The 15,359-nt window shown below is 47.8% G+C and overlaps 1 protein-coding gene across 3 annotated transcripts in view; it reads left to right on the forward strand.

The window, feature by feature from the left end:
* LOC115128567 (septin-7-like) overlaps nucleotides 1–15,123 on the forward strand; it is a 36,338-nt gene extending 21,215 nt beyond the window's left edge. The window contains exons 3-13 of one of the 3 annotated variants that reach the window (XM_029658497.2): nucleotides 991–1,091; nucleotides 1,258–1,392; nucleotides 2,499–2,616; nucleotides 3,323–3,415; nucleotides 6,736–6,832; nucleotides 9,320–9,371; nucleotides 9,967–10,092; nucleotides 10,620–10,640; nucleotides 11,200–11,335; nucleotides 12,156–12,301; nucleotides 13,889–15,123. In XM_029658497.2, the coding sequence (XP_029514357.2) occupies nucleotides 991–1,091; nucleotides 1,258–1,392; nucleotides 2,499–2,616; nucleotides 3,323–3,415; nucleotides 6,736–6,832; nucleotides 9,320–9,371; nucleotides 9,967–10,092; nucleotides 10,620–10,640; nucleotides 11,200–11,335; nucleotides 12,156–12,301; nucleotides 13,889–13,925 (1,062 nt within the window). In that variant the 3' untranslated portion in view covers nucleotides 13,926–15,123. The other 2 variants (XM_029658498.2, XM_029658499.2) reach the window with 2 other exon arrangements.
* The last annotated feature ends 236 nt before the right edge of the window (nucleotides 15,124–15,359 follow it).

Consider the following 15,359-nt stretch of genomic DNA (forward strand, 5'->3'; position numbering starts at 1 on the left):
CCCAGCCTCAGGCAACCACAGGCATTCTACGTGCTTTCTAAGTGGAAGGTGACTGTTAAGTTTAACTGCTGAGGTTAAACTCAAATGTGCTGCTCTTTGAGAAACTATGGGCTGCTGGCTGGGCTGGCCTTCTCAAAATGGTCCTACAGCAATGAAGTATGTCATTAAGTAAACAAAAGGATGGTGAAGGCTGCTTATATCACCAAGTGTGTGTGTGTGTGTAAACAAATGAGGTATAGTAGTGTTTTATGTTGGTCCGTGTACAACTGCTGAAGCAGAGCTTGCTTACTGTACACAGAGCTGCTTTAACACACACACACAATGCCTTCCATTGTGATCTGAGCGGAACACTGCAGGCCTTCATATGTTCCTCCTGATTAAATCATTGAAGTGCAGCTCATCTGCTAATCACAAGGTTTGGTCTGGACCGCCTGCTGGTTAAAGCTCTCTGGTCAGCTAAGAGGCCACTCTGCAATCTGCTATGTACACCCTGTATTACTAGAGCTCTCTCTGGGTCGAAGGTCAAATATCATCCTCAGTCTGCCTGGTGACAACCCTCAACAAGTGTATCTCTATCTGTCATTTATATTTGGCAAAACCACATTTCTTTTCACCTGGGCTTTTGTAGTTTGATGGTTAGCTATCTTCTCCAAACAGATACTTTCTAGATAAAGATGAAAGGACTATGTTAGACCCCCTAACCAAGCCCCTGAATCTGAGCCCATCCCCTCAACAGAGGAGTGCTCGGAGGTGACGAGACTGCAAACTGTCATGATTAGCATAAATTAGCGCAAGTTATACACACACTATGGTGCAACGCATCGGGGGATTCTTTTTTCAATGCGTCTGTTTGTACATGTCCCTATTCAAATGAACCGTAAATGGAGAGAAACTGATGTCATGGTGTTTTTTTTTTATAGTTCACTGTGATTCTGTGCTGAATTTCTACATGTCTTTGTTATAATTATTTAGTGTTCTCTACAATCTCAGGTGGAGCAGTCGAAGGTGCTGGTAAAGGAAGGAGGAGTTCAGCTGCTTCTCACCATCGTTGACACGCCAGGGTTCGGGGACGCTGTCGACAACAGTAACTGGTACGTCTGACTAGGTGGCTGGCTGACCGACTGATATGCTTGTTGGCCGACTGACTTGCCAACTGACTGGCTAGCCTAGCCTGCCCTATATCTCTATCTGAATGTGTATATTCTACATTAAATATAGAGTAATTGAGTAATGTCTGTGCTCTGCTCTCCTATAAAGCTGGCAGCCAGTCATCGATCACATCGACAGTAAGTTTGAGGATTACCTCAACTCAGAGTCCCGGGTCAACAGACGGCAGATGCCTGACAACAGAGTGCACTGCTGCCTCTACTTCATTGCCCCCTCTGGACACGGGTAGGTACTGCAGCTAGAATGGCGCCATTCTTGACACACTATAATAGTTAAATTTAGTCCCTGCCGCTTCTCAAACTGTGAATAATTCTTCTCCACGGGGGAAGAAAAGTGTTCCTCCACTCATTTGAGATTGAACATGTTCATTTAGGTATCTCTCTTCTCCTGGGTTCACTTTGTTGGAGGCTGTTTCTCATCTCTGTATTTCCTGTCTGTCCTCTGCTCTGCTCCACACAGCTGGCCCTGCTGTTGCATCTCTGTGGGCTGCGCTGTGCTCCCCATAAACAAAGGGGGATTTTGACAGGCCTGTGCTCTCTCCATGTGTGCGTGTGGGCGGGCCGTGTGTGTGTGTAGGCAGGCCGTGTGTGTGTGTGTGTGTGTGTGTGTGTGTGTAGGCAGGCCGTGTGTGTGTGTGTGTAGGCAGGCAGGCCGTGGGAGTGTGGGGGCAGGCTGTGGGGGTGTGTGTGTAGGCCTAGTGTGTGTGTGTTTGCGTAAACTGATCTTTCAAAATGGAGACTGAAACACAATCATTTTTCAAAGTGCGATGATTCATGCTGCTCTCTTGATCTAACTTTCTGAACATACAGTTGAATCCAGCCACAGCCAAGGCAGAGCATAGACTTGTACATGTTGTCTGTGTGCCAGGATTCAACATGGTTTAGATATCCCAGGATCTACTTTTACAGACTGGAATCTCTAACTCTGTATGAAATACCAACTTGATGGCTGTTTAAATTAAATTGTTTTCAGGCAGAACAGAAGAGTGCTGTGCTGCTCAGTAGATTTACAGTGTATTGTGGGCCAGATGCTGCCATGGAGAGAGAGATTCATTCTGAACAGGAAATTGTTTTTTTTTAGTCCCAAGGTCAGCCAAGCTGTGAATCTGAGTTTTTCTACCCCTCTTCCCTCTCTCCATCCCTCTCTCCATCCCTCTCTCCTTCCCTCTCTCCATCCCTCTCTCCATCCCTCTCGCCATCCCTCTCTCCTTCCCTCTCTCCATCCCTCTCTCCTTCCCTCCAGTGTAGCGCCAACAAGCTTCACCTTGACCATGTTAAATGAAAGGAACTTGTTGAAACTCAAAACCTCTCTCTCTCTCTCTCTCTCTCCAGGTTGAAGCCTCTTGATATAGAGTTCATGAAGCGGTTACATGAAAAAGTGAACATCATCCCCCTCATCGCCAAAGCGGACACAATGACTCCTGAGGAGTGCCAACAGTTCAAGAAGCAGGTGTGTGTGTGTGTGGGCACTGTGTACACACCATGTCCTGTGTGTATGTCTTTCTCTGAATGCAGATGTAGACTGTGATATTAGTAGTGTATGCAAGCTTTTCCTGTGGGAGAGAACACATGCAATACATGAGTGATGCACAGTTGTTGCATGTGACTCAACGAGTGTGTGTACGTGCTGTGCACAGTTCCCTCATCCTGTGTATTGACTGCCCCTTCAGCCTGAGTGAGTATTGATGTTTGTGGCTCGTTGGCCTAGATGGACCAGAGGGAAGCACGACTCACATGAACTCTACCACTCTTCCCCCTTTCTCTCACCTCTCTCTCTCTCTCTCTCTCTCTCTCTCACACACATTTCTCTCTCTCCCCCCTCTCTCACCTTTCTCTCTCTCTCCCCCTCTCTCTCACCTTTCTCTCTCTCCCCCTCTCACCTTTCTCTCTCTCCCCCTCTCTCACCTTTCTCTCTCTCCCCCTCTCTCTCACCTTTCTCTCTCTCTTCCCCCCTCTCACCTCTCTCACATACATTTCTCTCTCTCTCCCCTCTCACACATTTCTCTCTCTCCCCCTCTCTCACCTTTCTCTCTCTCTCTCTCCCCCTCTCTCTCACCTTTCTCTCTCTCTCACCTTTCTCTCTCTCCCCCTCTCTCACCTTTCTCTCTCTCTCTCCCCCCTCTCTCTCACCTTTCTCTCTCTCACTTTCTTTATAGATCATGCGAGAAATCACAGAGCACAAAATCCAGATCTACGAGTTCCCAGAGACCAACGATGAGGAGGAGAACAAGATGGTCAAGAAGATCAAGGTTTGGATCCCACACACACACACACACACACAGCTTGTATTTTCCACACCAAAGCTGGAATTGAAGAAAAAATAGGAGAAAAAAACTTGACAAACATGAACACAACACTGTCTTTATCCTGATCATGAAATGTAGTGTTTACATCCCTGCTGAAGGCATAACATAAATCTAACACTAAAATCCACTACTAGTGTTTTGGCTGGACTGGCCCCACCAGCCCCAGGATTAATAAGAGAGAAACCACTGAGTGGGTAGTTGGCTACCACTGCCACTGAGTGGGTAGTTGGCTACCACTGCCACTGAGTGGGTAGTTGGCTACCACTGCCACTGAGTGGGTAGTTGGTTACCACTGCCACTGAGTGGGTAGTTGGTTACCACTGCCACTGAGTGGGTAGTTGGTTACCACTGCCACTGAGTGGGTAGTTGGTTACCACTGCCACTGAGTGGGTAGTTGGTTACCACTGCCACTGAGTGGGTAGTTGGTTACCACTGCCACTGAGTGGGTAGTTGGTTACCACTGCCACTGAGTGGGTAGTTGGTTACCACTGCCACTGAGTGGGTAGTTGGTTACCACTGCCACTGAGTGGGTAGTTGGTTACCACTGCCACTGAGTGGGTAGTTGGTTACCACTGCCACTGAGTGGGTAGTTGGTTACCACTGCCACTGAGTGGGTAGTTGGTTACCACTGCCACTGAGTGGGTAGTTGGCTACCACTGCCACTGAGTGGGTAGTTGGCTACCACTGCCACTGAGTGGGTAGTTGGCTACCACTGCCACTGAGTGGGTAGTTGGCTACCACTGCCACTGAGTGGGTAGTTGGCTACCACTGCCACTGAGTGGGTAGTTGGCTACCACTGCCACTGAGTGGGTAGTTGGCTACCACTGAGTGGGTAGTTGGCTGCCACTGAGTGGGTAGTTGGCTGCCACTGAGTGGGTAGTTGGCTGCCACTGAGTGGGTAGTTGGCTGCCACTGCCAGTGGGTAGTGGGTAGTTGGGTAGTTGGCTGCCACTGAGTGGGTAGTTGGCTGCCACTGAGTGGGTAGTTGGCCACTGAGTGGGTAGTTGGCTGCCACTGAGTGGGTAGTTGGCTGCCACTGACTGGGTAGTGGGCCACTAGTTGGCTGCCACTGCCACTGAGTGGGTAGTTGGCTGCCACTGAGTGGGTAGTTGGCTGCCACTGAGTGGGTAGTTGGCTGCCACTGAGTGGGTAGTTGGCTACCACTGCCACTGAGTGGGTAGTTGGCTACCACTGAGTGGGTAGTTGGCTGCCACTGAGTGGGTAGTTGGCTGCCACTGAGTGGGTAGTTGGCTGCCACTGAGTGGGTAGTTGGCTGCCACTGAGTGGGTAGTTGGCTGCCACTGAGTGGGTAGTTGGCTGCCACTGAGTGGGTAGTTGGCTGCCACTGAGTGGGTAGTTGGCTGCCACTGAGTGGGTAGTTGGCTGCCACTGAGTGGGTAGTTGGCTGCCACTGAGTGGGTAGTTGGCTGCCGCTGGTGGGTAGTTGGCTGCCGTGGGTAGTTGGCTGCCACTGAGTGGGTAGTTGGCTTGAGTGGGTAGTTGGCTGCCGCTGGGGGTAGTTGGCTGCCGCTGAGTGGGTAGTTGGCTGCCGCTGAGTGGGTAGTTGGCTGCCACTGAGTGGGTAGTTGGCTGCCACTGAGTGGGTAGTTGGCTGCCACTGAGTGGGTAGTTGGCTGCCACTGAGTGGGTAGTTGGCTGCCACTGAGTGGGTAGTTGGCTGCCACTGAGTGGGTAGTTGGCTGCCACTGAGTGGGTAGTTGGCTTGAGTGGGTAGTTGGCTGCCGCTGAGTGGGTAGTTGGCTGCCGCTGAGTGGGTAGTTGGCTGCCGCTGAGTGGGTAGTTGGCTGCCGCTGAGTGGGTAGTTGGCTGCCACTGAGTGGGTAGTTGGCTTGAGTGGGTAGTTGGCTTGAGTGGGTAGTTGGCTGCCGCTGAGTGGGTAGTTGGCTGCCGCTGAGTGGGTAGTTGGCTGCCGCTGAGTGGGTAGTTGGCTGCCGCTGAGTGGGTAGTTGGCTGCCGCTGAGTGGGTAGTTGGCTGCCGCTGAGTGGGTAGTTGGCTGCCGCTGAGTGGGTAGTTGGCTGCCGCTGAGTGGGTAGTTGGCTTGAGTGGGTAGTTGGCTGCCGCTGAGTGGGTAGTTGGCTGCCGCTGAGTGGGTAGTTGGCTGCCGCTGAGTGGGTAGTTGGCTGCCGCTGCCGCTGAGTGGGTAGTTGGCTGCCGCTGAGTGGGTAGTTGGCTGCCGCTGAGTGGGTAGTTGGCTGCCGCTGAGTGGGTAGTTGGCTGCCACTGAGTGGGTAGTTGGCTGCCACTGAGTTGGGCTGCCACTGAGTGGGTAGTTGGCTGCCACTGAGTGGGTAGTTGGCTGCCACTGAGTGGGTAGTTGGCTGCCACTGAGTGGGTAGTTGGCTGCCGCTGAGTGGGTAGTTGGCTGCCGCTGAGTGGGTAGTTGGCTGCCGCTGAGTGGGTAGTTGGCTGCCGCTGCCACTGAGTGGGTAGTTGGCTGCCACTGAGTGGGTAGTTGGCTGCCACTGAGTGGGTAGTTGGCTTGAGTGGGTAGTTGGCTGCCGCTGAGTGGGTAGTTGGCTGCCGCTGAGTGGGTAGTTGGCTGCCGCTGAGTGGGTAGTTGGCTGCCGCTGAGTGGGTAGTTGGCTGCCGCTGAGTGGGTAGTTGGCTGCCGCTGAGTGGGTAGTTGGCTTGGCTGCCGCTGAGTGGGTAGTTGGCTTGAGTGGGTAGTTGGCTGGGTAGTTGGCGCTGAGTGGGTAGTTGGCTGCCGCTGAGTGGGTAGTTGGCTGCCGCTGAGTGGGTAGTTGGCTGCCGCTGAGTGGGTAGTTGGCTGCCGCTGAGTGGGTAGTTGGCTGCCGCTGAGTGGGTAGTTGGCTGCCGCTGAGTGGGTAGTTGGCTGCCGCTGCCGCTGAGTGGGTAGTTGGCTACCGCTGCCGCTGAGTGGGTAGTTGGCTACCGCTGCCGCTGAGTGGGTAGTATTGATTAGGTCACATGTGCTCTGCTGGTCCAGCACACTATGCACTTGTCACACACACACACAGGAGCGAACAATCAAACACACAGTCACTAAAGGTACACACGGAGACACACACACAAACCACTGTTCTCAACTGTCACTGCCATTAGAGTTGCTGTGTTCCCAATGCACTACTTTATCTCCAGTCAATTTTCCATCCAATTTTAAAAAAGGAGTCTTGGTAAACATACTTCACCGCAGCAGAATGTGTGTGCATAGCCTTGTCTAACAGGTTATTTGAATGAGTTGTGTGTCTGCTGTGTAATGTTTTATCTCCCTCCCCTGCAGGATCGCTTGCCCCTGGCTGTTGTTGGTAGCAACACCATCATCGTGGTCAACGAGAAGCGGGTGAGAGGGAGGCAGTACCCCTGGGGCGTGGCGGAAGGTGAGAAGCCATGGGTCAGAGGTCACAGTCAAGACACTGGCCTGGATACACACACAACAGCCTCTGGGTGTTATTTGATATTAGCACAAAGGTTTCCCCACACGTCGATTTGTTTAACTTTGAAAGGTTTACGTGTGGAAGTAATACAATCTCTCACCCTACTATGGGGATCAATATATTATCCGGGCAACTGTGTGTTGGGGAAGTGCGTCTGCAGGTCATGTTTGACTTAGAATGACCGTTATGCTTTTTCCCTTAGGCCCTCTCTGTATCTTAGGTCCTCTCTGTATCTTAGGCCCTCTCTGTATCTTAGGTCCTCTCTGTATCTTAGGCCCTCTCTGTATCTTAGGCCCTCTCTGTATCTTAGGCCCTCTCTGTATCTTAGGCCCTCTCTGTATCTTAGGCCCTCTCTGTATCTTAGGCCCTCTCTGTATCTTAGGCCCTCTCTGTATCTTAGGCCCTCTCTGTATCTTAATTAAAATGCTGACATTTCTAGTCCCATCTAGTTGGGACATGCCTGGTTAAATCAAATAAATCTACATTTCTAGTTTCAGCTCAAAAAGAGGATTAAAATGTAACATTATTCAACACTATTCCTATACTAAACATTATACAACCAGAACCTGGGGAGGTTCAGTAGCCTCCTGCCCAGCATTTGACCTATAGTTATGTTGTGTTATAAACATTCACTTGCTATGTTATCTCTGGCCCTGAGTGATGTGTGTTCCTGTCTGACCAGTTACGTCAGTCCGGTATATACTCCACTTTATCTACTGGTGACGTAATGACCATGGAATGTTCTTAACAAATAGAGTAGTACTTAGGTCATTTTGCATACGACAAACATGACATTTGTTAATGTCTTAACAAAGCAAAAGCTTAGAGATGAAATGACCATTGCTATGTATCAACTCGGCATATAACGGGCCCTTTTAGATGGAGGGTGTGTTTTGAGGAGAGTCCTGTATGTAACAGACAGACGTGTTCTATTCAACAGGATATGTGTTCAGTTCTCTTTGATGCTAGACAGACAGACCGACAGGATATGTGTTCATTTCTCTTTGATGCTAGACAGACAGACCGACAGGATATGTGTTCAGTTCTCTTTGATGCTAGAAAGACAGACCGACAGGATATGTGTTCAGTTCTCTTTGATGCTAGAGAGACAGACCGACAGGATATGTGTTCAGTTCTCTTTGATGCTAGAAAGACAGACCGACAGGATATGTGTTCAGTTCTCTTTGATGCTAGACAGACAGACCGACAGGATATGTGTTCAGTTCTCTTTGATGCTAGACAGACAGACCGACAGGATATGTTTTCCGTTCTCTTTGATGCTAGACAGACAGACCGACAGGATATGTGTTCAGTTCTCTTTGATGCTAGACAGACAGACCGACAGGATATGTGTTCAGTTCTCTTTGATTAGACAGACAGACCGACTATGTGTTCAGATGCAGACAGACAGACCGACAGGATATGTGTTCAGTTCTCTTTGATGCTAGACAGACAGACCGACAGGTTATGTGTTCAGTTCTCTTTGATGCTAGACAGACAGACCGACAGGAAGCTGCTTTAGCACCACTCCCTCTAAATGATTCTCGACTCTACAGCACTTGTCTTAGTAGAGTGGACCTGTATGAAGTTTAGCTAGCTATTTTGAACTTTAACCTCATGACATCAGAGCTCAGGTCATGTGTACACACACACGAGAATACACTCCAACCCCAGAAGTGAATTAATGTCCCCTCTCTGCTCCCCACTGTTTTGTACCGCTGCAAGAGTAGATGGGAAAGTCAGCTCTACTCTGAACTCTACCATTCAGATACAGCTTTGTATCTCTGTCTATGACCAGATTACAAGTCAACATCTTTGGTCTGTAGTGTATGTGAGATGCTGTAATTTTGGTATAAGATAGTACAGTTGTGTTCTTTCGACTGGATGAACTGTGCGGTTACTACGACTACAGTACCTCTGTGGCGGTTGCATGAAACCCGCCCATGGGGAGTGAGTTTTGGATTACCAAAAAATGTTTCTGGCACCGTGTAAGTGTATAAATATAGAGAGGGAGAGGGGAAGGCCACACTTCAGCTATGTGATCCACTCCCTACACACAGCAGTCAGGCAGAAACCTCAGGGGGAACTAGTGTATGTGGGAGTATACATGGTGTCTGGCACCACACTGTGACTGCTGACAGTATTACACCGACTCTCCTTCCTGTCTACTCCACGCAATCTCTGGGGGAAGATCTTAATTGCATACTCCTCGCTTCCTATCTCCTCGTCCCCTTCTCAAAACTTATTGAATGAGAAAGCCAGAGGCCCCTCCCCTGTGACCTTCTCCGATGGGTTACGAGGAGCGTGGACGTGAGGTCTTCCCTTCAGCAGTGACTAGCTCTCCATCTCCCTCCTGTGACTGTCACACCCCCTTGTGGTAACTGACAACTCTCTGTCTCTGTCTCTGCCTGTGTGTCTGTCTCTCTCTAGTGGAGAATGGAGAGCACTGTGACTTCACCATCCTGAGGAACATGCTCATCAGGTACTGTTCCAGCACACACAAACACATTCCTCTGCACGATGGTCATGCACCACTGAGTGTCCTGTTTTACACTCTGCATGATGGTCATGCACCACTGAGTGTCCTGTTTTACACTCTGCACGATGGTCATGCACCACTGAGTGTCCTGTTTTACACTCTGCACGATGGTCATGCACCACTGAGTGTCCTGTTTTACACTCTGCACGATGGTCTTGCACCACTGAGTGTCCTGTTTTACACTCTGCACGATGGTCATGCACCACTGAGTGTCCTGTTTTACACTCTGCACGATGGTCATGCACCACTGAGTGTCCTGTTTTACACTCTGCACGATGGTCATGCACCACTGAGTGTCCTGTTTTACACTCTGCATGAGCATCGGCAGAGACATTATGGTGCCAGTTCTCAGTGCCATATCGTTCCTCACTTATCTCTCTGACTGTTTAAATGTCTTTTAGTGTCACAGTTTTTTTTTTTACTGTAAAGTTTATTGCTGTGGTTAATTTGAGTTTAAATAAAGTTTTATTTGAGTTCTGTCTTCTTGTTCCAGAACCTACATGCAGTTTAAATAAAGTTTTAATTTGATTTGATCCAGAACCCACATGCAGGACCTGAAGGATGTGACTAACAACGTCCACTATGAGAACTACCGCAGCAGGAAGCTAGCAGCCGTCACATACAACGGAGTGGACAACAACAAGAACAAGGGACCAATGACCAAGTTAGTACTAACCAACAGTCGACCAAAGGTGTTTGTAAGTGGTTATGTTTTTAATTTCTCTCCATTGCAGTTCTGGATCAGTGTGGAAGAAAGGATTGAGACAAGGCCCTGCACTACTGCAATCCTCTCCCCTGATCACAGGGACGAAGAGTCACCCACACACTCTGCATGATGGATCTAACAGTCACCCACCCACACAGCCCAGAATCTGGGCTGGATCTAACAGTCACCCACACACACAGCCCAGAATCTGGGCTGGATCTAACAGTCTAATGAGCCTTAACTACTGCTAAGTCACAGCCAAGCACAGAGAACCTCACTAAAATAATGCACCGTAATGTCACAGTAACCACCAGCATTCGTTCTCATTAGCTAGCTAATAGCTCTCTAACGCATGGTCATCATATCAGCATGGTCATCATATCAGCATGGTCATCATATCAGCATGGTCATCATATCAGCATGGTCATCATATCAGCATGGTCATCATATCAGCATGCTAAGTGTGTGTGTTTCTCTTTTTTTAGATTTGACACAAGTGAAGGCATGTAAGTGTCATTTCAGTTCTTCAAGTTGGCTCCGTTTCTACTTCCTCTCTGTTTTTCCGTCTGCCTCGTACAGTCCCTGTGTTTGTATAGAGATGCTGTTCTTTATTATGGGCTGGAGGCCCCTACCAGGTCACAATATACATGAAATCATTCTACAGCATTAGCAAACTGCCCAGAAGTCTTCATTGAATACTAGTTGGTAGAATAGTCTTCCTGGAAAGTCATTTTTGTCCTATGATTAGGCTCTTGCCTTTTTTGTGAGCTTCACTTAGCAACTGTACCAATAGAGCTTTTGGCGGCTTGGCGTTCACTAACTCAGCGACGCAATGGCTTTGCTTTACTAACAGAAATTAATATTATCCTCTCATTGAATTGCTCTGTCTTCCACATCCAAGGCCTTCCTCTCCCCTCCTCCTCCTCCAGGCATAAGTGTATGCAGGAGAGATCGTGACAGGAATTTCCACCCTGGCCCAAAGTCTGAGTTTGACTACTCTGGGCTAGAGCTGGGGTGTAAGGCCTCCAGACTGGTGGATGATGTGTGTGTGCCTCAACCCTGCAGGAGTCCCCTGGCCCAGATGGAGGAGGAGAGGAGGGAGCACGTGACCAAGATGGAGAAGATGGAGATGGAAATGGAGCAGGTGTTTGAGATGAAGGTCAAGGAGAAGATCCAGAAGCTCAAAGACTCTGAGCTAGAGGTACAGGAACTTAACAGAACACCTTCACACCACTAAAACTCACTCACTCACCCCTTGTTTATTTATTAATGGAGCAATCTCACTTAAAAAAGACACCAGTTTGAATGGTTACATTTGTATGTTTTCATTAACAATGTATTCATAAAAAATAGATGCATCTAACACACTCACACAGACACACACACACACACACTCACACACACACACTCACACACACACACTCACACAGACACACACACACACACACTCACACACACACACTCACACAGACACACACACACACACACTCACACAGACACACACACACACACACTCACACACACACACTCACACACACACACTCACACAGACACTCACACACACACACTCACACAGACACACACACACACACACACACACACACACACACACACACACACACACACACACACACACACACACACTCACACAGACACACACACACACACACACTCACACACACACACACACACACACACTCACACAGACACACACACACACACACAGACACACACACACACACTCACACAGACACACACACACACTCACACACACACACACACACACACACACACACACACACACACACACACACACACTCACACAGACACACACACACAGACACACACACACACTCACACAGACACACACACACTCACACACACACACACACACACACTCACACAGACACACACACACACACACTCACACACACACACACACACTCACACAGACACACACACACACACACACACACACTAGACTCCAGCCATGCAAAGGGTGCAAACTGTCCTGTCTGCAGCTCCAGCGGCGCCATGAGCAGATGAAGAAGAACCTGGAGGCCCAGCACAAGGAGCTGGAGGAGAAGAGACGCCAGCTGGAGGACGAGAAGCACAACTGGGAGGCACAGCAGAGGGTGCTGGAGCAACAGAAACTAGACGCATCCAGGTACAGCACGCTGCTACGACTCACATGAAGAAGATGGCCAACACGTACATTCCTATAGAACTATATCGCATGGAGTCAGCCGTGAACAATTATTCAACCTGTTTTTTCCAGTGTCATATAATGCAGTATGTGTTTTTCTACACAAATCAAAACTAACTTTATTTGTCACATGCGCCTAATACAACAAGTGTAGACCTTACTGTGAAATGCTTACTTACAAGCCCTTAACCAACAATGCAGTTCAAGAAGAGTTAAGAAAATATTTACCAAATAAACTACAGTAAAAAGTAGCACAATATTTTAACAATAACGAGGCTGTATACCTGTTTACAGGTTAGAGGTAATTTGTACATGTATAGGTGGGGGGGGGGTCAATGTAAATAGTCCGGTGGCCATTTGATTAATTATTCAGCAGTCTTATGGCTTGAGGATAGAAGCTGTTAAGGAGCCTTTTGGTCCTAGACTTGGTGCTCTGGTACCGCTTGTCGTGCGAACAGTCTATGACTAGAGCTTTCCTCCTCACCTCATCCTGTACCATCATAGAATATGATGGAAGGTTATTATTTTGGGAGAAACAAGTGTGTCTCAAGGGTACACAGCGCAAGGGTACATAAACAAATGTGTCTCAAGGGTACACAGCGCAAAGGTACATAAACAAATGTGTCTCAAGGGTACACAGCGCAAGGGTACATAAACAAATGTGTCTCAAGGGTACACAGCGCAAGGGTACATAAACAAATGTGTCTCAAGGGTACACAGCGCAAGGGTACATAAACCAATGTGTCTCAAGGGTACACAGCGCAAGGGTACATAAACAAATGTGTCTCAAGGGTACACAGCGCAAGGGTACATAAACAAATGTGTCTCAAGGGTACACAGTGCAAGGGTACATAAACAAATGTGTCTCAAGGGTACACAGCGCAAGGGTACATAAACAAATGTGCCCCAAGGGTACACAGCGCAAGGGTACATAAACAAATGTGTCTCAAGGGTACACAGCGCAAAGGTACATAAACAAATGTGTCTCAAGGGTACACAGTGCAAGGGTACATAAACAAATGTGCCCCAAGGGTACACAGCGCAAGGGTACATAAACAAATGTGTCTCAAGGGTACACAGCGCAAGGGTACATAAACAAATGTGTCTCAAGGGTACACAGTGCAAGGGTACATAAACAAATGTGTCTCAAGGGTACACAGTGCAAGGGTACATAAACAAATGTGTCTCAAGGGTACACAGCGCAAGGGTACATAAACAAATGTGTCTCAAGGGTACACAGTGCAAACATAAACAAATGTGTCTCAAGGGTACACAGTGCAAGGGTACATAAACAAATGTGTCTCAAGGGTACACAGTGCAAGGGTACATAAACAAATGTGTCTCAAGGGTACACAGCGCAAGGGTACATAAACAAATGTGTCTCAAGGGTACACAGTGCAAGGGTACATAAACAAATGTGTCTCAAGGGTACACAGCGCAGCATATACTGCATACACAGCTCATTATAAAGAGCTCTGCCTCATCAATTTAGTAATCTGTCTTTCTTCCCTCCATCTCTTTTCTCCTCTCTCTCTCACACCCCTACAGAACCCTGGAAAAGAACAAAAAGAAGAAGATATTTTAAAAGTATTTCGGCAAGACCACCGTGTGACAATGTACTAGTTGCCAATTTCCCAACCTGGACTGTCAGTTTGTCTGTCGACCAACAACCTGTTACTGTGTGTCTGCATGGAGGAGCAGTGTGGCATGTCTGGGGGGGTTCAACCTGGGGTCCTACATTAGACCTACTGTCACAGACATGCTCAGTCCTGGAAGGTGTCTCCTTTCTGTTCTCTCGCTCTCCTCCCCAAAGACCTTTCTTATTCTCCCTGAAATGGGCATGTTAGACTGTTGTACAATCATGTTTTTTGGTTCGCAGTTCTCAAGCACACGCAGTCCCACACGCACACAACAAAACACACAGGTATGAGCTATTTCATGATTTCAGAGACGATTCCCTTTTCTTTTTGAAACCCAGAATGCCACACAGCCTTGCTTTCTTATCCTCTTTCTAGTTAGATGACCTTGGAGACAGACTGCACTGCTTTCCTCTTTCTAGTTAGATGACCTTGGAGACAGACTGCACTGCTTTCCTCTTTCTAGTTAGATGACCTTGGAGACAGACTGCACTGCTTTCCTCTTTCTAGTTAGATGACCTTGGAGACAGACTGCACTGCTTTCCTCTTTCTAGTTAGATGTCCTTGGAGACTGCACGACTTTGTTGTAGTGTTCTATTTAATGCCAAATGACCAAACTGCGGAGTAGGACACACCAAGCTACACACCTCAGGCGTTTTTCTTTTTATAACAATTTTAGTTATTTAGTTATCGTTGTTATTTTTTGGCCCTCATCCAAAAATGTTATCCTCTTCCAATTCTTGTCATTTAAATCATCTAGCCATGGACCGCTGTGTATAACTTCAGTCATATTAGAACCTTTCATTGCTGGTTATTTTGTCCTTTTTTCCCTCTCTCTCTATTATATTGGCCCTGCTACAGTAATCGTTACATTTTTCATTTTGTGTTTGTAGGCATTTCTCCATTCTGGTCTTTGAGGTTTACTGTGCATACTGAATTTCACTCCAGCTGCTACACAGTAGGCCCCCTTGACCAGGGCAGGGAAACCCTGTTTTAGAAGACGGTGGGGGAGGAAAGTTTGGTTGTTAACTCAACCCGTTAACATAACCCTGATGTAGTTTACTTACAATGACCAATGACTGTAAACAGGTCTGTATTGACTGTAATAAACAACGATGGGGTTCCCTTCCCTTACATCACATTTAACTCTGTTCATGTAATGCATCTCTTTATTTTTTGAATTATTATTTTTATTTTTTTGTAGTCATAATAAACTTGTGATGATACAACTCCAGTTGGTTTTATTGAAATAAGCGGAATCAAATCAGCTTTTTGTTGAGATGGAAGTGAATTAGTGTGATATGATGCTGCTTTGCTCGCCTTTGATTCCAGTTACAAGCCAAAAGCTGTCGTCGGCGATATGTCCCCCACACCAAGATGAA

This window comes from Oncorhynchus nerka, linkage group LG4 (genome assembly GCF_034236695.1).
Source record: "Oncorhynchus nerka isolate Pitt River linkage group LG4, Oner_Uvic_2.0, whole genome shotgun sequence".
Lineage (NCBI taxonomy): Eukaryota > Metazoa > Chordata > Actinopteri > Salmoniformes > Salmonidae > Oncorhynchus > Oncorhynchus nerka.